The sequence below is a fragment of the Lepidochelys olivacea genome, assembly GCF_965140295.1.
Source record: "Lepidochelys olivacea isolate rLepOli2 genome assembly, chromosome: 3".
In the NCBI taxonomy this organism is placed as follows: Eukaryota; Metazoa; Chordata; order Testudines; family Cheloniidae; genus Lepidochelys; species Lepidochelys olivacea.
Window position 1 is genome coordinate 135098897 of NC_140413.1, and position 26798 is coordinate 135125694.

Genomic DNA, 26798 nt, shown 5'->3' on the forward strand with positions numbered 1-26798 from the left:
CTTTGCCCTCAGTTCCACAGGAGCAATTCCCAATGAAACCAATGCAAGTTACATCTACTGATGGGGAAACACAGGCACATGTTTAACTTTACTACTAATACCAGTCAATTAAGTCATTTAAATCAATGGGATTTCTCATGGTCCTAAAGTTAAGCATGTGCCTAAGTGTTTGGAGGATCGGGGCTTCAGATGGCAGAATGTTAGTAATAAAAATGATCAAGCCTTGCTAAACTGCATATTAATTATTTGTTATTTAACAAAGTCTCATTGATAATACATCAGTTTGCACATGCAATAGCATTTTAATCAGATGAGTGAAGTCTGTATGCATAGGATCAAATTCAGACCTAGGGTAAGCAGGAGCATTTCCAATTATTTCACTGGAGTTCTGCTTTCACCTCATCTGAACTTGGCCAATAGATATTAGAGGTCAGCAAATACCTTAAGCATCTTTTCTTTCACATTTTCAAAACTAACAGAATTAAAGTGGCTCAAATCCAGTCTTTAATTATACTGATGCAACCTCATTTATGTCAATTTGCCAAATTAATCAGTAGCATGGCTCTGTAGAGGATGAATTTGGCCAAATTGAGAAGAGAATTTGGCCCAGTATATTTTTCTCAAAATTATTCCTTATATATTTATTTCTTACAACACAACCAATACAATTAAGTTAACTGATTCTACAATTGTGTGTCATTTAAATGAACACACTAAAATTACTTAATTAAACTGTTAGAAACAAAATCAGGGATTCACAAACTATGGCATTTTATTTCAGAGGCCTTTGCTTACATTTGTACAATATATTACATAGTTCTCCATTGTCTTCAGAACCTAATATATATTTTATAGCTTTTTTCTATAAGCTTTTCCTTCCATGTTTGTCAACAAATTTTTACAGTCTTGTACAAATCTGAATACTTTGAAACCATTTTCAATAAAATCAGTTACCGTAAGCACACACTACGAAGACTGAAAACGCTTTTCTTAGAAAAGTCGAATGTAAAGGATTCTGACACTCTAGCATCTACAAACAAAACCTTTTGAAATTACATGTTGTATTGCCAAAAAACAAAGAAAAACATGCCAGCCCCTTTTTCCCCCAGCCAAAAGAAGTACACAGAACTACAATTAAAACAGTAAAACAATCTGTACAATAAAGTACTGTGTATTAACAGTGCCAGGTATTAAATAGCTTGAATGAACACTTCCGCAATATACAAATGTCTTACAAAGATGTATAATTAACAGGAGAGAGCTTGGGATTCATACAACATAAAATCAATACATGTGAAAACAGTTTTGAGTTGAGTCTGGATTTTGTACAAGGCATTTTTAAAAAAAAATGAATGTCTAACACTCAGCTAGCTATTTATATTAAAAACAACTATCCTTTTGTGGCAGTGTTCATATCAGCAACCACAAACGATATTAACACAGCTTTCTCCTTCTTGAAGTCCTCTCAGTTGCAGCTCGTAATAAAATAAGCATTACAAATGAAATATCTGTTGCTTTAAGGGAAAAGAAACATTTACAAGAAAACACAAAAATATAACTGTTATAATCCATTATGAATAAATATACACTTTAAACTGGCTAAATACAATCTTTATACATTGTTTAAGATTTAATACAGTTTGATAGCCATTTTCTTCCTTTTGTCATAATGTATTTTATCAAAATTAAAAAAAATACTGATTCATAGAAAAATGGCAAAGTACAGTAGTTCCATTCCAATTAATGGGTTATTAAAACCCATAGTTACCTATTAGCCTAATTCAAACCTGTAAACATTAGTCAGTCTTTTTAAAAGAGAATCTTCATATTTGGTTATCAGGACTGATGTCAAAACATCCTACTAACTGCAGGTTTTGAATTTAATACATGTGCTTGACTTATACAATTAAAGCCACTATGAGGTGACTTAGAAGTTAAAAAACAATTAGTTTGTACAAATGAAAATAGGTTCAATATTTGTCATAAATAAATGGAAAAATATCAAATGTTCCAGCTTTAACAAAATACCAGGGAATACATGTACAGTAAGCCTTAACACATCAATTAGGCCCAACCAACAACTGTATGCTTACTGTACTGTCTCTACAGGCAGTGAACAGCCTCTCCATTTGCCACAGTGGAAGGCCTCGAGTCACTAGACATACAATTCCCAGACAAGTTGGAAACAATTATTGCTTGAGGAAAAGCAGTTTGTTGTACTTTTTCTTCATAAAAGTGCACTTAAGTGCAAAGTTAGCTTGTCAAGAAACAATTTTTAAATACAAAATAGTGCTTGTCTGAATTTTGTGCCACTGTGCAGTATAAAAAAAGTGGCCCTCAGCAGCCATTAAGTGCAAAGTGCTTTGGCAAGTCCTGCTGTCACCTGCACTCAACTGACATCCCATTTTGTGATGAACTTGACATAGATGGTTCTGCTAAAGTTAACATAACTGCGGCTGTAATGGAACTGGAGGAAGGTGAGGAAGAAGAAGAAGATGTAATAGTGGCACCTATGACATAAAGAAAAACAAAAAGGTTTAAATAAATGTACTAAAATAAAATAAAAAAATACTTTGCATGTACATTAGCATCTCTTACCCGACGACCTCAAAGCAGATTATAAACATTAAAGGGACACTATCAACTTAAAACCTAGCCAGTTAAAATAATAAAAATAATTAAAAGTAGTTTCACCCGCTCCCAAGTGCCCCTGCCAATTGTTGTGATTTTGCCATCATGTTATATAACAAGAGTAGTGCAGATCAGAAGCTAATTTTATTTTGTGGCTCTTGTCACATGCCATTGGTGGTGGGTTAACAAAAGGTTCTAACCCTGTAATACAAGAAGGTCGGTATCCACTGACCCCAACAACTACTACAAATTTTTTTATTAATAATTAATTCTTTACAATTTCTTGTCGCTGTGTGAAAGACCAAGACAAACAAGGAAACTGACTGTATGGTCCATTATACTACATTACTATACATTACTATTACTATAAGGTGGGCAAACAATTGGTTGAAAAACCATATTCAGGGAATAGCTGTCAATGGTTCCTGTTACACTGGGAGGATACAAATAGTGGAGTCCCAGAGGGGTCTCTCCTAGGCCTGGTATTATTCAATATTTTCATTAATGACTTAGATAATGGAGTGGAGAATGTGCTTATAAAATCTGCAGATAACACCATGGTGGGAGGTGATACTTTGGAGGACAGGATTAGAATTCAAAATGACCTTGATAAATTGGAGAACTGATTTGAATCAACAAGAGGAAATTCAGTAATGACCAATGCAAAGTACTATACTTAGGGAGGAAAAATCAAATGCACAACTACAAAATGGGGAATAACTGGCTGGGCAGTAGTACTGCTGAAAAAGATCTGGGAGTTATAGCGGATCAAAATTTGAACATGAGCCAAGAACATGATGAAGCTGTGAAAAAGGCTAATATCATTCTTGGGTGTATTAAGAGGAAAGTCACATATAAGACACAGGAGACAATTGTCCCACTCGACTTGGCACTGGTGAGGCCTCAGCTGGAGTACTCTGTCCAGTTTTGGGTGCTACAGTTTAAGAAAGATGTGGCCAAACTGGAGAGAGGGGAACAACAAAAATGATAAAAGGTTTAGAAAAGCTGAGCTATCAGGAAGGTTAAAAAAATGGACATGTTTAGTCCTAAGAAAAAAAGAGTTGAGGGGGCAGCTGGTAACAGTCTTCAAATATGTTAAGGGGTGTACCAAGAGGACTGTAACAATTGTTCTCCATGTCCGCTGAAGGTAGAACAAGAAATCATCTGCTGCAAGGGACATTTAGGTTAGATAGTTAGAAAGTTTTCCCTAATATAAGGATAGTTAAGATCTGGATTAAGTTACCAGGAGAGGTTATATAATCCCCATCATTGGAGATTTTTTAAAAAGACATCAATCAAACACCTGTCAGAGATGGCCTAGGTATACTTAGTCGTGCCTTCGGTGCTGGGGGATGGACAAGATAACCTATCCCTGTTGCTTCCAGCTTTACATTTCGATGACTTCATTGTTTCCCCGTATAATCATGGTGTTGTCAAACGTACAAAGTGAACAAATGAAGAATAGAGAAAACTATTTCTCTCCAATATCTTTCAGCAGTAATAATATATATTATTTATAACAACAGTATGTATAACATTTTCAGAGAGAAGTGTGACTTAAGATGGTGTTCCTTTAAAAGTAGTTAATGAAGTAATGACTCTGGCTAATGGAGAGCTAATATTTTATAATTTACCATGGAATTCATGATAAATGATTTTATAGTAAATTATTATACTTATTTGTAAAAAAAATCAAGCTATTAATATTGAATTTTGCATACATTTACTAGAAAAAGTTAGTTTTATAAATCTTCAAAAAAATGTAGATCCTCTTAGAGAATAAAACAGAATACATCCCTCTGAAAATGTTCTTTTCATATGGAGTGCTGTTGACTAAAAATGTTGGATACCTGAATTGTATTTTTGTGGGATTATTTTTATTTGAATTCTTGAAGAATTTCTAGATATCTATACAAACATTTTTCTGACAACTTTACAAATGCTATTAACGTGAATGCTAGCCCAGGACATTGCATGAATTTGCCATACTTCTCAGATGGCTACACTGAAATCCCTAGAAACAGTGTCATGTGGCATTGTCAGGTAGTTTAAGTGCAAACATTTAGGCTTTGTATTTTAAATGATTATATAAACCTAATATTAAATAGAAATGTTTTCATGAATTTCAGTGAAAACCACTTTGCACATTAAATGTTCCCCTACAGTTTTTATAATACAAACACAGCAGTCCTGTGCTAGTGTATGAAATAGAAACAGATGAATTTTATTAGGTTTTCATTAGCTGAACAAGGTGCAAAACAGTAAGAAAGTCAGTATAAATGGTGAAAAGTACATTAGATAATTAAAACTGAAATTAAAAAACTCCCAACTAATCTGTCATTGCTTAAAAAAAAAAAAAAAGCATCCCATTCTGGTAAATCACATAAGCAAGTGTTTAACTTTAAGCACATGAGTAATCAGAGTCAATGTGATTACTTATGTGGTTAAATTTAAGCTCCTACCTAAATGCTTTGTTGGAGTCGGGCCAAAGATAGACGTTTGTCTTTCAAAACATATTTTTTTTAACCTGACAGTATTCTTTAAAAAAAATAAAGGCTGCATTAGTAGTGAAACAAAAGGAACTTGTGTACTGGATTACAGTATCATGGTTTCTATTGTTGGCATCTATTAAAATGACAAATGTACTTATATGGTATGCTGGAAAAACAATTTTTCATGAAGAGTTACCCAACATTTATGGAAACATAAATGTTACATGTGTTACAAAGATCAACCCAAGAAAAACATTCTTTTGGACTTTTAGTTTAACTTGTTGGAAATTAACAGGTATATGCATTAGAAATTTTTGGCAGAGATCTAAGGGCCACATTCCTCAGGTACAATGGGTAATCCCACTGCATGGCATACAGAGGACAGAATTTAACCTTAAGTACTTACTTTCCCGTTCCTTTTTCTTCAAGCGCTTTCTTCTTCGGTCAATGGAAGCTACCTCAGATTTTAAGGACAGGTAGTGTTTCCTAATTTCTTGCAATTTTTCCTGTAGGATTGTTATGCGCTCTGCACTTGTCAGATTTTCCAGGTCAGCTGTGAGTTAAATAACACCTCAGTTAATTATTAATATAGAACTGAAGTTTCCATAAAACTTTCTAGTTGTAAATTCTTGGGAGATGTTCAGATCCTATGGGGAGGGTATCGGAAAAGTATCAAGATAGAGGACAAAGCAGCGAAAAACCACAGCAACTTTAGTTGCCATCTACCACGATAGAGAGACAAGGTGGGTAAGGTCATATATTTTATTGGACCAATCACTGTTGGTGAAAGAGAGAAGCTTTCGAGCTACACAGAGCTCTTCTTCAGCTCTGTGTAGCTCGAAAGCTTGTCTCTTTCACCAACAGAAATTGGCCCAATAAAAGATATTATCTCACCCATCTTATATCTCTAATACAGTATCTTGGAACCACATAGTTACAACACAGCCAACATCTATCAATACAGATTTTTCTCCTCAAACACCACGAATGGCAGACAGGAAAATATTTTTGAGACGGGAAAAAACGAACAAACAAGGTTTTTTGTTTTATGTTTATGAAGATTAATAAGCATTTTCAGGATTAAATATCCAGAACTGAATCCTTAGATGGGCACAAATGGGGTCAAAAACAGGTGGGCATGAGTCTTAATTCGGGACAAGCAGAGCTCTGACAAGGAGAGTAGCATGGCCTTCAGGGAGCCAGCCAGTTATGGCTTCATGATTCTGTAGCACAGTCTGTGCTCGCTCCAATGTGAATTAGAACATACTAGGGGGCTGCTCTAAGTGAGGGACCGTACAATAACTGAGGATCAGTGTAGCATAACAGAGCTCTTCCTCCTTCCCTATCTACTCCCAATATGCCTCTTCTTCCCCTGGCATTTTATCCTGGGATGTTGGTAGGAACAGGCACTGGCTCTGATGGTTTTACTCTCACTGAGAGTTCCCCTCTGTAGGGAAATTCACAGGTGACCAGATATGGTTAAAATTCAACTCCTTTGTGCCACCTGAGAGATGCAAAAAAGAACAGATCTGACCCTGTGTCTAATGTGCAGGAGGGTAGGGAAGAAGGGAATAAAAAAAGAACCCTTATGGGAGCTGTGTGGGAAATCTGCACATCTCATTTGAGCGGATTACTGAGTGGGGTTTGGGTAGAGCAGGGGCATGACAGGTGGATGAAAGCACAGCACAGAGCCACATAGTTACAAACTTCTGAAGGAAAACAGAAAGCTATGCCGGCTATTCTCCCATCAGCAGCAGAAGTGGAATGTGACCCTGGTGTGACGAAGGAATTATTTTTAATTATGTTTCTTACAGTAGTGCCCAAGGACCAACCAAGAATGGGGTCCCATTGTGCTCAGCACTATACAAACACAAAGTTGCAACAGATTTTCCTTTTCCTGAGATTCTGTCCTCTCAAATTTCTTCACAGTTTCAGCAAGCAAAGTTTCTTTACTCTCAAGCTTTACTCACAGATTTAGGATTGGGCTCCAAAGGTTTAGCATCAGATTCTCTGGTCCTTAAAATGACTGAAGATGGCAAGTGAAGAATTCCCTGTGTGCAGGTGAATTCTCTGCTCCTTTTTATTCATGCATGTGTGCTTGGGGGAGAAGAGAGGATCATGGACGGTTTTATGACCAAGACCTAATTATCTGGACTTTTAAAATCAAAGCCGTAACACCTGGCTCTGAATTGTCCAAGGTGACATTCTAACTTGACCAGTGGAGCTCCTGAAATGGACGTAAAAGCCATGGAAAGGTATACAAATGAGACCTCATCACCAAGAAGAGAAAAGTCTTGACAGCCACTTCAGGGAGTGCAAGAAAGCAGTGCCTTTCTATAAAATTGAAGACATGAAGCCTGAGGAACCTGAATTGGAAGCTGATTTAAAGGCTCCTGATTTCCCAGCTCTATTTTTTAGGAACATAAGGGAAGGAGAGGATTGGCAGAAAAGTCAGAAGGGAGCGAGTACAATTTTAAACTGCCCTCTTCTCCTATCCCCCTTAAGCCCCGCTATGCTTTCAGCAGTAGCTTGTAGCCCAACAGCCACTTCTAGTTCCCACTTTACAAAAAAAACAACAAAAACCTAAAGTCTGAGTTTACAACAGAAACAGAGCTGAAAACGGCTGTTGGACCACAAACTATTGCTGAAAGGGCAGATGGACGTATGGAGGACAGGATGAGGGGAAAAGGGTCTTAAATATGTTTGTTACATTAAATAAGAGGTGTTGAAGCCTTTCCCCATGTGTTTTCTGTTGCTCTCCTTTTCTCCCCAGTAGAAGGATAGTGTTGCATTAACTGCCCCCTTCCCAAATTGTTTTCTAAAAGAAGGATTATTTAAAAAAAAAAGTTAAAATGAAGTTGCTCTCTAGTAGCAATAAGGCACTGCAGGGTCTGCATTAATCAGTTATTGATGAATTTTTCATGTGGATTAAAGTACATTCACTCCAACTTCATGCCTCACATACACCGAAGTTATCCAAGAACAGCTGACTAATACACAAAATGGAGAAGTTTATTGCTATAACAGGATATAAATCTGTTCTGGTTCCAGTTTTGCTAAGGTAAAATGGAACACAAAGAAATTTAACTGACTACCAAGTCACCAAGTCACTACTACTAGGTACTACTTCTGAGGGATCATCACAGGGGGGAAAAAAAGGTACGCAAGTCAACTTAAACATAAGAAGTATGAAATTCACACCAGTACTGGACAGTTTGCACAAAAACCTAAGAATGACTTTAAACCCTATGTGTAAAAAAATAAGTGGTATATAAGAAAGTGCACAGGGGTGGGCTTTCTGCATTTTGATCACAGTAAGTTTCACCCAAAAATAATTAAAAGTTAATCTTAGAGAAAGATAACTAAATTCAGAAACGTTAGGACTGAAAGTAATTCTGAAAGAAAATACTTTAGTATTTTATTTACTATGTCTTGCTACAAGAACAAACTAGATCTAGTTTAAAAAAAGGCACTTACACATTTGAAAACTCCATTTATAAACTTTAGGCAAACGATTATTCTGTTCCTTGAGATCAGATTCCTTCTCTCCATTTTTCCCACATTTTCCTGGAGATTGTGTTCTTGCAGGTGATTTGGTATGGTGAGACTTCATTCCTGTGGAAACTGATTTTGCTGGCTGAGACTTGGTCATACTTTCACCAGCAGAAAGTTCTTCACTATCACTGCTGTTTGCTGAAGAAACACAAAAATACACAACATAGGTTTATTTTATTATTCAAACCACTAACTCCTCAAGTACTGGTTCCAAATATCAGAAAAGGGGTTACACCTTTTTTTCAGTATATAAAGGGTTAAATGCATCCCTGGTGAAGAGAGGGAGGTACAGAGTGGGCAGTAGGATCTGAATTGCAACCCCATGTGTTGCCTATAGAGATGGTGCTTGCTTATGTTAATACAGAAACATTGATTTGTAAGTAGGCCCAAAAATCTATTTCTTAAAAATAGGTTTGAAAATAGTCAAGCTAGGCCTGGTAAAATATGAATAAAGTGAACCAAGACAATTTAGAAGCAAGCTGAAGATAAGTTAGGACACAACCCCAGGTCATACTGTAAATATGTTTGGTCCTAGCTGGTTTCTATAAGTGTTTTAGATACAGTGTTAATGTTTTGGAAAATGCTATTTATATTAATAGATATTGCTATGGCATTTATGCAGATGTTAATTAAGATGACAATGTTAAATAGCCAATAAAAAAGTAGAAAATATTTAATTATGGTAAAAAAAGTAAATTTAATGTTAATTAATTAAGGAGTATTATTATAATTAATTATTAAAAGGGTAGCATGCTAATTTTAGATTAGGCACACGCATCCACCACCAAGGTACTGTTAGAGAAAGGATTATGTCCATTCTTGTCATTTAGGTATTGATCACCCCATAATGCATTGTTTCCCCATCAAATGTGAGTATAAATGCAGTATAGATTATACTGTAATGCCTGTTTGCTTAATTATTTTATATTAAATAAAGTTTTTAATTTTACCACTTACTGAGTCGTTCAGAGTCCTCCAATAAATTAAATTATCTGTAACCACCCTGCTGGCTCGAGCCATAAAGAATTCAGTTTGGTTTTATTTGTTATTTTTAAATTACTAAGGGGGAACATATAAATCTAAGGTGACGCATGACCTGCCCTTAAGATAAGTAAACGGGTGGGTGGTGGGGTGTGTGTGAAGAAATAAAAGTCAAATTTTGGCCCCTGAAAGTCCTGCACAAAAACTGACTACCTGGGCCTTGTGTAGGGAAGAGTGAATTTCACCTCCAGAATTGTTCAGGTAACATCAGAGTATATTCAGTAAAGATGTAGCCTCCATTAGAGGATAATGCAAAGCAACTATCTAGTTTCATAGTGCAGGCAGGAAAAAGATCTATATATTCATTAATTAACATCTACTTATGAGGATATCCTGATGTTACCTCTTCATTTTTTATTTGGTTTACTTTAAAAGTCAGATGTACTTGTGAAGTGTTCCAATATGCAGCAAATAGTTTAGGTGGATGAATACAGGTCCTGTGTAATTACACTGGCAGTACTGTGTAAATAATACGACCTCTAAATTATGTGAAATTGTGTGAAAACTGACCTTGCATAGTATGTAAGTTCACTTTGCATAGAGTTCCTATTCCCTTCCTTAAAATGTATGTATTTCCACACCCCAAAATATTTTCTTTCCTTCCCTCTTTGACAAAAACAGGCCCCGTAAAGTGCCACGTGCTTACAAGTCCCACTTATTTCAATGGGAGCTGAAAGCTTTGAGCACCTTATAGGCTCAGTCAGAGAAACAGCATAGCAAGAAATTTTAAATACTCTTGCACTCAGCGAAAGCAGCTTAATCATTTTAACATTTATTATGAATTCTCTACTTAGCACATTTTTCTAAAATGTTATCTTTATATAAACACTTCCTTCACTTGTCACTCAAATACAAGATGTTCTAAGTCTAGGTTTCATTTTGCACCAAGTTGCTGTACTTACTGGTTTTGCTCTTCTTTTTGTTGTTCACCACTGATGTTTTGTGGCTTCTTTTCTGCTTTTTTGAGGAACCGCCTCCTCCCTGAGCATCTTTAAGTCTTTTTTGACCTGTACAGACTCCAATTTTAACAAATCATTAAATTCTTGGTGAAAACACTATACAACTTTGTATTTTAGGTGTTAAAGCATATCTATCTATATTAAAGCCTCAGGCAGATCCTCTGAGATTTAAGTTTACAGACAATCGTGACTTTTCTTCTCAGCGGCCATTAGCAGGATTTAATTATTTTATGTGTACACACAGGTAACTGATAATGGAGGGTGCGTGGGAAGCAGACAGTTTGCTAGTAGAAAGAGAAAATGTGTTAGATGTTTACAAGTAACTAATAGGTCATATGATTCAATACAATTTTTCCTAACACATATGGACCTTTTGGTGTTTAAGTACTCCAAATTAAACAGGCATTTGTTCAGATGGCAAATTTATCAAGATTCACTAAAAGTGAAAGAATCAGAAAAGACCTCCACTTCTCTTTGATAATAATATAGATTTTAAAAGGCCTTAGCAGTCTTGCAAACTCTGGAAACCAACAGTACCAACAATGTTATCAGAGTGCATTCACAGAACATGTAAGGCACCAATCAACAGTATCAGGTGTATTTTTTGGTGTGTTTTGTTTTTGTTTTTTTTCAGATGAGATGGGGTAAGTATGAACTCTAAAATTCAGGAATCCCTCTGGCTGGTGAATCAGAAGCATCCAGCAATACCATAATAAAGTAAGATCCCACCACACTGTGAATAAAGTCCATTAACATATGTCAACCATACACTTGTTCTTTCATAGTAAAAAAAAACACTTAGAAACTCTTCATCAGTGTAATTAGATGTGGACAGCATGTTACAGCTTAATTTCAAGGAAACAAATGAAGCCACAGTGCATTAAACCTGCTTGAATGATTTTCTGTTTTAAAGTCTAGCAGGCAATTCTGAAGTACCAACAGCCTTTCATTTTGCCTTTTCCCCACCTCTCTCTTTCTCAGATTTAAAAACTGAAAGAACTATTGGTATTTATGGCTATAGGGAATAAAATTAGAAGAGGAAGGGAAAACTGAAATATATCCTAGGACATCTGGTTTTAAAAAAAATTGCAATGGGAACTGTACAAGGCTCAGAAACTGCCTGATTTACAGATACCATGGGCTCGTGTAGCAAAATCATTCAAAAATTAAGGAACTACAGACACACACTCAATCCTGTTTTTAAACATGGGCACCTTGCATTTTACAAATGAAGAAGCATACAAATTGGAGAGGCGCTTAGAATAGAATATATAAAAAGTGATAATGTGTGACTGATACTACAAAACAAAACAGAACTTGAAAGGGAAAGGAGTCATCCTGGATTTCACACAGTACACGTTTTTTATACGTAGTACCTGGAAGCAGAACAGAAAAGTTTTCAACCTACTCATTATTAAGTGTGAGAGAGTTGTAAAGACTTTATCACAGGCTCCAAAACTCAATTTCTTTCTCTAATACTAATTATTCTCTTGCAAGAAGCATAACAAGAGCAGAACTAAAGAGGATACAGTGCTCTGAGAGCAGTGGACTGAGAAAACTTTCAGTTAAGCATTTTGCTCCTAAAAGTAGTTGCAAATTGCTAAAACGAAAAAAAAATTATATTGCAATTTCAGAATCCTGTTTATATCTCTGTAATTGTTTTCTTTAGCTTATTAATTTTTACACATATTATAGTAACTATGCTTATCTATGGGAGAAAATATGGCACACTTGAACTATTAAGTTGTATATTTTACAGAAAGCAATACAAACAAAACTTCGGAATGACAATTTTTGAGTAAGTGTCCTTAAAAACAAATGTGTTCCTTTTAGTCCATGAATCCAAAGGCAGCCATGTAAACTAAAAAATATTTGCTAGACTATAAATATGACTGGACTAATATATAGCTAATGGATTTAACAAAACAGCTTTTGGACCCAACCTTGAAAATACTTATACACGTAAACAAGTGCTAGCAGGATTGGGCCTTTTCTTTCCCCTCTTCCATTGTGGAGTCCTAGTAGGGATTTACATTTTTGCAGGTTAAATTTGAAAAAGAAAACCCATTTTTGAGTTACCTTAGTGAAAAAATTCCACGCTCTATTTTCAGCACTAGTGGCCTTAAAAATTCTAAATTACTTCCACAGCGGACCTTGTATGATAAATTTAAGTCTACAGAAATTGTCTTCAACTGATTTGTTGATATTTGAAAATGGCAGTCTATCAAGGAAAAGCTCCTAAACATCTACTGGATCACAAATACAACATAAAGCATCTACGTCTTCAGGGAGTATTAATAATAATTGTGAATTCTGACAGATGCTCCTTGAAAATGTATTCTATTAATAAAATTGTAGTCAAGGTTGATTGTTTTAAGTTATAAATATGAATAATGATTCTTCAGTTTGTGGCCTAAGAGAGCAGCAAATTCCTTTACAAAACTCACGCTAGTCAGACCTTAAAAATAAGTTTGAAATAGTTGCCTGAGGAACAATCCTGGATAGCTGGTTGTTCCAAACCATGAACACACAGTAAATAAAAATGTTAATGAGAAACTGTACATTGCATATTCAAATACAGTTTAAGAAAAGGTATCCAGACAATTTATGACACACAGACATCAAGTGTACAATGCTTTACAGTTTGGTCTGGGGTTCTGATGCAATCTCCAGGATACACCTTATGTTGCATTTCTGATTTTTAAAATATTAGATTGCTGACTAAAAGGTCAAGAAACACTTTCTGAAGGAGTGTCATATATTTACTTATATTTATATATATATTTACTTATTGATTACAGGCCTTTCTACGGCATTATTTTTACAGTTTTAAAAAGGTACAGCAGGCTACTGCTTCTTTTAAGAGTGTCAAACTACGAAGAGCTACAAAAGGATCTCTCAAAACTGGGTAAGTGGGCAACAAAATGGCAGATGAAATTGAATGCTGATAAATGCAAAGTAATGCACATTGGAAAGCATAATCCCAACTATACATATAAAATGATGGGGTCTACATTAGCTGTTACCACTCAAGAAAGAGATCTTGGAGTCATTGTGGATAGTTCTCTGAAAACATCCGCTCAATGTACAGTGGCAGTCAAAAAAGCAAACAGAATGCTGGGAATAATTAAGAAAGGGATAGATAATAGGACAGAAAATATCACATTGCCTCTACATAAATCCATGGTACGCTCACATCTTGAATACTGTGTGCAGATGTGGTCGCCGCATCTCAAAAAAGATATATTGGAATTGGAAAAGGTTCAGAAAAGGGAAACAAAAATGATTAAGGGTATTCAATGGCTTCTGTATGAGGAGAGATTAATAAGACTAGGACTTTTCAGCTTGGAAAATAGACGGCTAAGGGGAGATATGATTGAGGTCTATAAAATCATAACTGGTATAGAGAAAGTAGATAAGGAAGTGTTGTTTACTACTTCTCGTAACAGAAGAACTAGGGGTCACCAAATGAAATTAATAGTCAGCAGGTTAAAAACAAATAAAAGGAAGTCAACCTGTCAACAATGCACAGTCAACCTGTGGAACTCCTTGCCAGAGAATGTTGTGAAGGCCAAGACCATAACAGGGTTCAAAAAAGAACTAGATAAATTCATGGAGGATAGGTCCATCAGTGGCTATTAGCTAGGATGGGCAGGAATGGTGTCCCTAGCCTCTGTTTGCCAGAAGCTGGGAATGAGCGACAGGAGATGGATCACTTGATGGTTACCTGCTCTGTTCATTCCCTTTGGCGCACCTGGCACTGGCCACTGTCGGAAGACAGGATACTGGGCTAGATGGACCTTAAGAATGGCCCTACTGGGTCAGACCAATGTTCTTAAACCAATCTCCAAGTAATGTAGCAACAGTTAAACACAAATACATTAGCATTATAAGAAATGAGAGGAGGAATATATGTTCGTCAACAGGTTTTCTCTTTACCTTTTTCAGTATGTTCTGGTTCTTGTTGATTACTACTGCTAGAGCTGACGCTGGCATCAAAGCCTGTTGGAGAAATATTTCCTTCAGACTGAAGGTCCTGCAGCTCCCCCACAACACTATCCACTTCAATTGTGCTATCAGTTTCACTCTTGATGCTTCGTATCTCTTCTTGATTTGGTGCCAATGTCTCTGAGACTGTTACACTGGACTGATGTCTACTAGAATCTGTTACAGTGACAGATGAAGGTGATTCAGGGGTTGTAGGAGGAGTATTTAGCACTGAATTACTCCCACTGCTTGGAAATTCAACTTTCTTGTCACTCATTTCAGTTGGTTTCTCCTCAACAGGTTTAACATCTATGTTGACTAGTAAAGGCTTTTCTAGTTCAGAGCTGGGCAAAGAAACCTCTTCTGCAAGAGTCTGCAGCTGCTCCTCTACTGCAGCATCCTCAGAAGCATGTGGGGGTGAGGCTGCAGCCTCTGTGTCAGAGTCTGAAAAAAGTTCTTTCAATGTTTTCTTGGGCCACTGTCCCTGAATACTGGACCATACATCTTTTCTATCCTTAGCTCTGGTATTCTGAGGTCTTTCATCAGAGTTATTTAGAAGCTTTATTCTTTTTTCTGCCACTTCAGAAAACCCTGAGTAGAAACCACTTGTCCTTAAAGACTTCCTTTTCTCCTCTAACCCATTGTATTTTTTAGTTGGTGTTATTTTTAGTTTAGATTTGTCCTCCTCATCTTCATCTGAGGAGCTGTTACTACTATGTTCTAAGCTATGTGAGTCTTTGCTCTTGGACTTTTCATCTTTTCTATTAGGTGACCCAGTCTTTACACATTCCTCTGTGATGCAATACCTTCGCTTACCACGTTTTACCTGTGGCTTTGTTGTTTTATCTACTACCTCCTTTTTGACCTCCTTTCTCTTCTTTGTAGCTTCATCCTCTCCTTCATAGTCTGTATCATCAGATAATTCCTCTAGCTCTTTCCGCAATCTTTCGGGTGATTTGGATACTGATTTAGGTGGTGCTACTTCTGCAAGGGCTTTCCCTTCTTCTGGGGGAGATGAGCTGCTCTGCTCTTCTTTTGGACAGAGTTCATTTTTGTCCTGGCTCACAGTCTCATCCGGAGATTCCTCCTTGTCATCATTATGTACATTCTGGGCACTTTGGTCATCTTCCTGGTCACTATCATCAGCAGAACTTTCTGAAGCTATTAAAAAAAAATCTGTTACAAGTAATACTAAAAAAACAACTAATATACAAACATATTATAGATAAATAGTTAGCAATACACACTAAAGCTAGTACTATTAAAATCCTTTGTTTTCATGTACCCAGTAGAAAAAAAAACAGATTATTTTCAAAAACTTCATTTTATTAGGAAGTGTAATAGCTAGATAAGCAGCAATGTTTGTCAGTTTGCAAATCCCATATAATAAAATATCTCCAGGGAATTCCTTTAAGGGATTTGCATACTTTTTTGAAGAACCAGAGAAAGCATGAAGTGACAGATTCAAGTCTAAATAAACTCTGTTTTATTAATCCACACATATATGAATCTTCTATATAACACAAATGGACATGGCAGCCCAAAATAATGTTTAATATTAGACTTTAAATGCACTAAATCTTTAATATTAACTAATAATTACAATTTACAAATGCTATTTGCCCTAATCCCAAAACTGAAAAATGTAGATGTATAGAAGAAAAGATTAGGACATTTTCTAATTGCATAGGACTTGTAAATTCCAGCTTGGTTTATCATCTCTAAATGTTAATGATTTCTACTATTACTATTACTTGAGGATCACTACCATCAGAAGCTCACTTCTAAAAACCTTAATATGTCTGAAATCTGGGTTTGCACTCTCACGCATTCTATGTCCACATCTCACAAAATAAAGCTCACTTTTTCCTAATATCCTTGACCTTTAGCTAGCATCGTCTAAATTAAAAGTTGTACCAAGTTTTATGTCCAAAACTGAGGGCAAAATCATAGCCGCATTGAAGTCAATGACAAAATTCCCATGTCAAGCTTCAGAGGGGTAGCCGTGTTAGTCTAGATCTGTAAAAGCGGCAAAGAGTCCTGTGGCACCTTATAGACTGACAGATGTATGGGAGCATGAGCTTTCGTGGGTGAATACCCACTTGTCGGATGCATGTAGTGGAAATTTCCAGAGGCAGGTATAAATATGCAAGCAAGAATCAGGCTAGGGATAAGGAGGTTAGTTCAGTCAGGGAGGATGAGGCCCTCTTCTAGCAGTTGAGGTGTGAACACCAAGGGAGGAGAAACTGCTTTTGTAGTTGGCTAGCCCACAAAATTCAACCACAAAAGCTCAGGCTCCAATACGTCTGTTAGTCTATACGGTGCCACAGGACTCTTTGCCAAAATTCCCATGGACTTCAGTGGGACTAGGCTTTCATCCCAGTTGCTAGTTTTCAGGGCAAAACATATTCACTTTTGGCTGAAAACATTCATATCACACCCCAGTTTTAAAAAAAAGTTAAGTTTCATTCAGTCACCTACAAGTTCCAACAACACAAAGAGCTGAGGGTGTTTTTGTTTGTTTTTAGACTTTATTCTTTTGTGCTGTTTTGCAACTTTTTTTTTTTTAAATTTTAAACTGGGCACAGTATTGCTCCAAAATGAGGGCTTGTCACTTTTGCTCATGTGAGAGAGGATAGAGGTTCGAAGCTTTGAAGACTATTTATTAATAAACATTTCACAAAAATTTTCAAGCAGAGCCATTAGTTTACATTTTGAAGACTATCTTCACAATAAGAAAAGGAGTACTTATGGCACCTTAGAGACTAACCAATTTATTTGAGCATAAGCTTTCGTGAGCTCACGAAAGCTTATGCTCAAATAAATTGGTTAGTCTCTAAGGTGCCACAAGTACTCCTTTTCTTATTGCGAATACAGACTAACATGGCTGCTACTCTGAAACCTATCTTCACAATGAGGCTGGAAACTTGTGGTGTGTGTTTTTGGAAGGGTTTTTTAGGTGACTCAGGGTACAGACTTGACCCTTTTTTGTAAAGTGACTCAGGCTAAAAATAGCAGCGTAGATGTTCCTGCTTGGGTTGGAGCCTGGACTCTGAAACCTGGCAAGGGGAAAAAATGTCAGAGCCCAGGCTCTGGCCTGAGCCCAGTACCCGAACATCTACATTGCTATTTTAAGCCCCAGAGCATGAGTCCAAGTCATTTCACTGGGCTCTGAGACTCATTGCTGCAGGTCTTTTATTGATGTGTAGATGTACCCTAACAAACCAGTTGGCTGTGGGGCAGATGTACATGTCCTAGTGTGCCTTTTAGCATCCTAGGGCCCTTTACAAAAGGTAGCTGCAATCTTTAGGCACATGGCTAGGTGCAAGCATGTGACCTACAGGAAGCTTCCTGTCTCAGGCAGGGATACCAGACTAGAGAAACCCAGTGTCAGGGAAGTCCTAGTGTGTGTGTCTCCACAGTAGCTGGGAAAGAGAAGGCTTGGAAGAAAGATGGTCCAGCCACTTCTCACCTGCAGAAAGATCTGAGTTACCAGGTGTTTTGTATTGTTTTGAAAAGTTTTGCATCTTCATTGTTTATCAGAGAACTTGCTCAGATGAAAAGGATGGGGAACTGAACATGAGGGGTTTGGGCTTTGTTTGGACTGCCTGGCTGGTGAATCTGCCCACTAGCCTACAGCGAACTACAAATAAATGTAGATTTTTCTTCTTTATGATGGAGGCGTGAAAGGTTTGTGGATTTTGTTTATCTTTCAAAGTTGTTTTTTCTCTGCTTGTCACACTTCATTCTTTTTTCAGCTAGAAGCCCTTCCCGGATGACTGCAAAATGCATATTGGGAACTTTCTCAGATTTTAAATGAAGGGTTAAGATATTGAATTCTCAAAGAACTTTTCTCGCATTACTTTAGTTAAATAGGTATTAAAACATTGTTTTAGACTGTATATCTAAAAACACTCTTTCCCCCAATTAATCAGATTTCACTTTTAGTACTTGTGCTGTCATAATCCTGCTAGTTCTCCACAGAGTCTTTCAGTGTAGACAGGACCTGAATTTCTAATCTAAAGCTCCAGCAGAAAAAAATCTTCAAAACTCTTTCAGGTCTTTTTTATACATCATAAATAAGAGCAGTAATCCACTTTTCCTTTCTATGTCACCTTTAAATGAAACCTTAGATTAATATTGTCATCTGAAAGAGTCAACCAACCAAGTTCATAAATTCTACAGGAACCTGACTGTTTTCAAAAGCTTGAAGTGAACAGCTCCAAAACTTTATAAAACCACCCAAATATCCTAAAAATACTTAAGGTACTAATTACCAAGGAAAACTGAATGAAACAAACATGGAGTTTCTAGGCTATGATGTTTTTGCAAGTGGGGGATGGATCCTCAGCTGGTGTAAATTGGTATAGCTATATCAACTGCAATGGAGCTATGCAGATTTACAACCAGGCCAGAATCTGATGCATTATTTTTAAAGATTTTCAAAAAAGTTAGAGATTTCAGATAAAAGCATCTATTTTGAGAAAGTACTTGTGTACACGTCAAATTGGCTTTTGTGATTAAAAGCCAATTATAACTAACTTTGGAGTCACTAATGATGTCACTATCATGGCTCCTAAGTATTTTTTTATACTGGTAGAATTAGTTTCCTGTATAATTTTATCATTTTTCCATTTTGTTATTTCTAAAAAGAATAGCCAAAAATACTTTGTCAAAAACAAAAAGGGGAAAACACATCAGAAAAACTTTTCAAAGTATTATTTTATAGGTGAACTGATTATTTTTAAGATTACACAAAATCATCTGAATCCAGAATATCTATTCAGAAAGTTTGTGTATGTTTTAGCACTTTAGACAAAAATATGGCATTTATGTGCAAAATACATATAAAACAATTTATAAATAAAAAGACATGTACGGACAGACTCTGAATTTATAATAATCTCCTAATGCTCTGAAAGAAATTTCTTCTTCCACAAGTTTCAATTTATAGTTAAGGCTACATTTTAGTCACAGGTATATTAAGTAAGTCATGGACAGGTCACAGGCAGTAAACAAAAATTCACGGCCAGTGACCTGTCAATGACTTGTACTATATACCCCTAACTAAAATTTCGATGCTTTGCGGGGTGCGGGGGAGCTGCCCAGTGGGGCTGCACGTGCTCTGGGAGGCGGCAGCCGAGGGGTGCTGCTGCTGCTGGGGGGAGGGCAGTGGCCCATGGCCCCTGCTGGTGCTGGGAGGGGGCGTGGCCAAGGGGGCTCTGCGTGCTGCCCCTACCCCGAGTGACTTCTCCACAGCTCCCATTGGCTGGGAACAGCAGCCAATGGGAGCTGCAGGGGCGGCACCTTTGGGCAGAAGCAGTGCATGGAGCCACCCGGCCGCGCCTCCACCTGGGAGCCAGACAGCCCCCTGCCCTCTGAGATAAACACCGCCCAGAGCCCTCTCCCCCTCCCACACCTCAACCCCCTGCCTCTGCCCTGAGCCCCCTCCCAAACCCAAATTCCTGCTGCTGCTGGGGGGAAGGGGCACGGTGGCCTGAGACTGCCCCAGCAGTGGCTGGTGTGGCTAGGCTGCCCGAGGTGGTCACGCGGCCCGAGTGACTGCTCCACAGCTCCCATTGGCTGGGAACAGCAGCCAATGGGAGCTGCAGGGGCGGCACCTTTGGGCAGAAGCAGTGCATGGAGCCACCTGGCCGCGCCTCCACCTGGGAGCCGGACAGCCCCCTGCCCTCCGAGATAAACACTGCCCAGAGCCCTCTCCCCCTCCCACACCTCAACCCCCTGCCTCTGCCCTGAGCCCCCTCCCAAACCCAAACTCCTGCTGCTGCTGGGGGGGAGGGGCACGGTGGCCTGAGACTGCCCCAGCAGTGGCTGGTGTGGCTAGGCTGCCCGAGGTGGTCACGCGGCTCCTGGGCTAGCCGCTGCAGAAGTCCCGGAAAGTCATGGAATCTGTGACCTCCATGACAAACTCGCAGCCTTATTTATAGTTTGTTTCAATTGCTCTGTACTGTCACTTTTAAATACTGGTAAAATGATTACATACTGAATTAGAAAGTCCATGTACAATACCTTGTAGCCCATTAAGGATAGAAGTAATTTCTATGGATTTAACTGGAGCTTGTTCAGAGTTTTTGGCTTCAGTGTTGTCAAATTTGGACCCAGTCTCTGGTGATGTGCTCGTGTGAAAGGGTGGTTTTGACAAGCGTCGCAATTTAAAATTTTTAGGAGAATACTTCTCATCCTTCTCTTTGTCAGTTTTATTCTAGGTTAAGGAAAAAACCATTTTAAAAACTCTTCTAATGCTAACATATATAATTTAAGGTGTATTACAATTAGCAATGCAGACAGTGATTTTGAACACACAACCTAAGAATAAAAGTTTTTTCTTTGTTCCTTTACAAGGATATGCAAGTACTGTATTTTGTCTTATACACAAGTATGAACACCAAAAATGTGAATTACCTTAACACTTATATCTGATGAGGAATATTCTCAGCATTTAAGGGCTAAACTCTTCTTCCACTATGCTAGACCCCGCAGTAAGAGATACTGCAGAGAGAAGGCATGACTGTTGTGACAGCCTGGATTGAATGGCACACCCTTGTGCTGTGCTAATGAAGAAGGAGGAGAGGCTATAGGCAAGTCTGGCTCTATCAGAGGTACTGGATTCTAGTAGTCCTTGTGTTCAGAGTGCAGGGATGGCCATGGAGCTTGTTGGTGAGGGGGGGGAAGGTTGTTCACACTTTTCTGCCCTGCACAAGGAATTGATCAGGATCTGGCCAAAATATCTGTGGTTTTTTTTTAAAACCCCACAGTCGGCAAGAAGCTAAAAGTAAGATACAAGCCACATTTATGTAGGTTCAACACAGGTTTGTGCTTCAAAGCCAGCATGGTAGCTAGCAAATTTCATTTCCCAGAGCTGTGCTGCCATCACTGATGAGGGAATGGCTCTGTTTCCTGTTGGTGCACCAGACGAATTGGGGATGCGGGGGAAGAGGAGGAGGAAAAAGCTATTTTTCAAAAGGGAAGGACAAAAATCATTCTTAAAAAAGTGTATGCTTCTAAGAGGCTAACAGAAACTCATTTTAAATTTATCATGCATGTCCAAGTCCATTTAAAGGCTATAATTATAAAATCAGTTTACATGAAAGTAAATTAAGCAGCAAAATGATATAATAGAAAAAAAATCTACCTTTATTTTCTTCCGATGCTTTATTTTTGGCACATTTTTATCTGCTGGTCTCACTATCTTGTCTGCTTTTATCCATTCATCATATCTAAATGTGAAAGCAAGCATTTAAAATATATATATATAAACAGAATTTTAAGCAAATTTTCATAAGACACATTCTATAGGGGAAAGAAAAAGTAGTAAAACATGTAATGGAAACCATATGCAGACAGACTCTGTACATAAGAGTGAAAAGTAATGAATATATTTCTACTATATCTTCTAGTTCAAAAGAGAACGAGATAAGTTCATGGAGGATAGGTTCATCAGTGGCTATTAGCCAGGATGGGCAGGGATGGTGTCCCTAGCCTCTGTTTGCCAGAAACTGTGAATGGGTTACAGGGAATGGATCACTTGATGATTACCTGTTCTGTTCACTCCTCTGGGGCTTCTGGCATTGGCCACTGTCAGAAGACAGGACACTGGGCTAGATGGCCCTTTGGTCTGACCCAGTATGGCTGTTCTTCTATTCTTATGTACTGTAAAGTATTGCAAAATCTCAAATCTTTACTTTCTTAGCATATAGGGTAAAATTCTCCTCTCATACTGGGATGGTAGTATTCAAAGTTAATATTCTGCTCTCCTTTTGTGCATAAAATTTATATAAAATAATAATGAGATATCCATGCCCATAGGGAAAGCAGAATACTTGAGTCATATACTGCTGTACAGATATGTAACGTAAATGTTGCCAATATAGTATATCATCTTACTAATTAAAAACAAATTCTTATAATAATATAAAATCTCACTGCTTGGTAAAAAAAAGAAAAACTCCTTGTAGCTGAATCTGTGAAGGGATCAGTATCCTCCATAACAGTGGTTCTCAAACTAGGGCCACCGCTTGTTCAGGGAAAGCCCCCAGTGGGCTGGGCTGGTTTATTTACCTGCCGCATCAGCAGGTTCGACCGATCGTGGCTCCCACTGGCCGTGGTTCGCTGCTCCAGGCCATTGGGGCTGCAGGAAGGGCGGCCAGCACATCCCTCGGCCCATGCCACTTCCCACAGCCCCCATTGGCCAGGAGCGGTGAACCGCAGCCAATGGGAGCTGCGATTGGCTGAACCTGCTGATGTGGCAGGTAAACAAACCGGCCCTGCCCGCCAGGGGCTTTCCCTGAACAAGCAGCGGCCCTAATTTGAGAACCACAGCTTTATAAAAGCTCCCCTTGAGATCTAGAAGGATTTTTGCAATAGGAACTTTTTATTTGATATCAGAAGGTACCAGCAGTTAGGTGTTCTATAAATAGAACTAATATATGTACATCAACTGCCTCATGTGTCCCACCTCCTGAAACTGTACTGGTGAAGTACAAAATCCAAGACTGCTGAACAAATATATTCTCATTAAGAATATTCATGATAGAAATGTGCTCAGACTAGAAAACTAACAATTAAAAAAAAAAACCCACTAAGTAAAGTTTATAATAAACTCATTTTTTTATTCTTAACACAATACCTTGGCCTGCCTACACTGTGAATTCAAAAAGTGTCTGAATAAGAAATTTGTTAATTAAAAACAAATAAGTGTGTGTGTGTGTATAAACGGAGTTCATTTGGTAGTCATGAAAATGTGCGTGCAGTATCATGAAAATACAGTATGCAACTAGCACAACAGGGCAGAGCTAGATCTCATGCTAGGCTTTCTCACACAGATCTGACATTACACCTCTATTTTGACCTGTAGTGACTCTGCTATTACAGTCCCAGGCCACGTCTTAGCAACCACTGACACAAGTGCCTAACTCTAGTAACTTTTGTGATACTGACCAATGTAGGGATTGAAGAAGCCACCAAACTCATTTTCATTTATGACCTAAATCACGATTTGAACACAGGAGTCCAGAAGATAAATTTAGTGCTTTACCCATTCACATCCCCCACACTCATAAAACAAAGAATGACATTCAGAAACATAATAATGATATGAAAGGAGAGAGGTAAGGTTTGCTTTCATACTGGAACCCAAAAATGTTCGATATTGTTTTTCTACAGAGTAACATATGGACCTTTCTCTTTACTAAATGCTCACAAATTTTCAGTCTTCTTCCCTAGAAAATCTTAATGTACTGAGAGCAACCACACTATCAGGGACATGGTTTTGATTAAATTAATTTTAATGACCAGGTTAGACATAGGTAGAGAGATCCATATTTCTTTCTTTCTCTAGATCCTTAGGCAATAGGAAAACCTGCCAATAGCAAATTCATAACTGTAGTGGTTTAAAATAAGGTTTCTTTAGATCAAGCTCATGTTAACATGATGGAATCAAACCAAATAGAATTCTGAATGGACCTTGCACTCCAAAGCTAAGGGATTTTTTTAGATCTAAATTTATGAAAGAAAGCAGCACTAGGATTGAACATGTTCACAGAGAAAACTGAGTACTCTACAAATTTCACTTCAATTTTGATTATATCACTATACCACTTGCAGCCTTATTCACCGATTCTACATGCCGCCCCCAACAAAAATAATCTTCCACATAAAGACACTAACTTTAAACACTGCATGTGTCTCCAGTGACTTAAAACACTCAATGTTAGGTTAGATGTAGATCGATATTCAAAGGTTAGTATGTCATCACTGGCAGATGAATGACACTGGAATGCTGCCATACCAGTTTGTGTCATTTAAATTCAATATTCTGGTAGGAAATACCTATAGCTACATTAGACTGAGATGTTCAAAAAGAGGATTTGGTCATATAGTTCTCAATTTTAAATGGGAACTGGGTGTCCAAATCCCCAAAGTGGCTTTTCAGTGGAAAATGCTACTGTGTGCATTATCTATACCAACACACACATTTCAAATTTGAGAATCATAAACCTTTAAAGCACTCAGAGGTTATGGTCTTTAGGGACAAGTACAAAAGGACATTCAGGAATTTATAGATTTTGCAGGGTCTTATATTTTGCCCTATAGAGTTGCAACATTTTTCAAGTCACACAACTGAACCATCTCTACTTCATAAATGGGGCTTCAAATGATTTGCTCACTCAAGAAAAGAAGAACAAAAGTTGAGAATGTGAAAAGAAGCCCTTCAGTTCTAGGTTAAAAGAAACATACACTTTTAATAAGGGAAAAACCTGGGTTACTATGCTGCGAGTGAAATTCCCCAAGTGGACCATCATCTTCAGTGTTCCATGGTATTTCGAGATTTATGTGTACAGCACATAATTCCTCACAGACACTAGCATTAGAAAATATTCAAGTTATTAACATGAATCGTTGCCTATTGACACGCTCTGTTCACATGTCTGCATAATGTAGCCCCTCCCCTCACTTGGCGTGTGATCGGAGAATAGTAGGCATTTGAAAAAAGATAGATGCATCTGAAGGCGAATACCAGTTATTGGTAAATAAAACCTACTTATTCCAGTTTGGGATTCTAGCCACAAAATATCACCCTTTGGAGAACTGTGAAGTAGTGACTGCTCAGGGATGGATGGAGATGGTGAGGAGTGGAGAAAGGTCAGTGTTAGTCTTGCAGTTCTATAAAATCTAACAACTCACATACAGGGAGTTAGAAAAAAAATACCTCAGAAGCCACCAGGGCCCTGATTGAATTAATGGATCCTAAATACCTACCAGAACGGGCAACTGACTGTATATGGTACAAGTATTTGTATGAGTATGAAAGAATAGCACAAGCATGTAGGAACAAAGTTAGAAAGACTAAGGCACAAAATGAGTTACACCCAACAAAGGACATAAAAGGCAGTAAGAAGAGGTACTATAAATACATTAGGAGCAAGAGAAAGACCAGAAGGGAAGGACCAGTATGTCCCTCGGCCTGCGCCACTTCCTGCAGCCCCCATTGGCTGGGCACAGTGAACCGCGGCCAGTGGGAGCCACGATCGGCCGAACCTGCAGACATGGCAGGTAAACAAACTGTCCTGGCCCACCAGGGGCTGTCCCTGAACAAGCGGCATCCCAAGTTTGGGAAACACTGACCTAAAGGAAAAGAGGGTAGTCAGTATAGCCAATATGGATTTGTCAAGAACAAATCATGTCAAACCAAACGAACTTCCATCTTTGACAGGGTTACTGGCCTAGTGGACGTAATAGATCTTGATATTCTATGATAGGTATTCTTGGTCCTGACTCAGCACAGGGGGCTGGATTTGACCTCTTGAGGTCCCTTCCAGCCCTACATTTCTATGATTCTCTTTGGAAAGTTTACTATCTGAAATCATATTGCTTGGAGACAGGTTCTCTTTTGGCTCTATGCCCAAAAGGAAGGAAAGGTATCTTTATGAAATGACTCATTAAAAACAGAATGGTATAAGGATAAAAAAGGTAAAATTCATGTGAAATACTTTAGGGAGAAATCTATTACAAGGAAGAAGAGTCCATTCATTTTTATCAAAATTAAGACTGGAGGATTAAACCACGAGGGATTGAAGCTCCTTTATCTTTCTGGTTAAAATGATTGCCTTCAGAAAGCTTGTTTTGAATGAAAAGAAGGAAATAAAAATGAACACTCACTCATAGAAATGATAAAGAATTCATATCCCTCTAGGGGGATCCTTGCTGGTCCTGTGGTATTCATCCACACTGAGTATGCCATTAAGATGGACCACAGGATACAAGACCAAATCCTCAACTGAATAAAGTAAATTCTCTTTAGGAACATAGCAATAGCCATACCAAATCAGAACCGTAGTCTATTTATTCCAGGATGATGTCTCCAACAACAGCTAGTACCATGTGCTTTAGAAAAAACTCTGTAGTAGGCAGATCTGATGTAAGCTGGTCACCAAGAAAGCGCCCTCTTAATTCCTGAGAGCAAGAAGGTTGCTTATGCCCTGAAGTTTGAGGGTTTATATCCCTTTCAAAGCTTTTAAAAAAAATATTTACTATAACAACACAGAGTATGCTATTTATATAGAAGTCTAATCCTTTTTAAAATCCTGCTAAACTCTTGGCCTCAATGACATAT

The 26798-nt window shown here is 37.9% G+C and overlaps 1 protein-coding gene across 2 annotated transcripts in view; it reads right to left on the bottom strand.

The window, feature by feature from the left end:
- Positions 1-747: 747 nt before the first annotated feature.
- Positions 748-26798, bottom strand: part of ARID4B (AT-rich interaction domain 4B) — a 139820-nt gene continuing 113769 nt past the window's right edge. For both annotated transcript variants that reach the window (XM_084623731.1, XM_084623730.1), the window contains 7 exons: positions 21819-21903; positions 20696-20888; positions 14618-15826; positions 10622-10735; positions 8601-8816; positions 5530-5676; positions 748-2510 (listed from right to left, as the gene is read on the bottom strand). In XM_084623731.1, the coding sequence (XP_084479857.1) occupies positions 2380-2510; positions 5530-5676; positions 8601-8816; positions 10622-10735; positions 14618-15826; positions 20696-20888; positions 21819-21903 (2095 nt within the window). In that variant the 3' untranslated portion in view covers positions 748-2379. The remainder of the gene's footprint in view (positions 2511-5529; positions 5677-8600; positions 8817-10621; positions 10736-14617; positions 15827-20695; positions 20889-21818; positions 21904-26798) is intronic.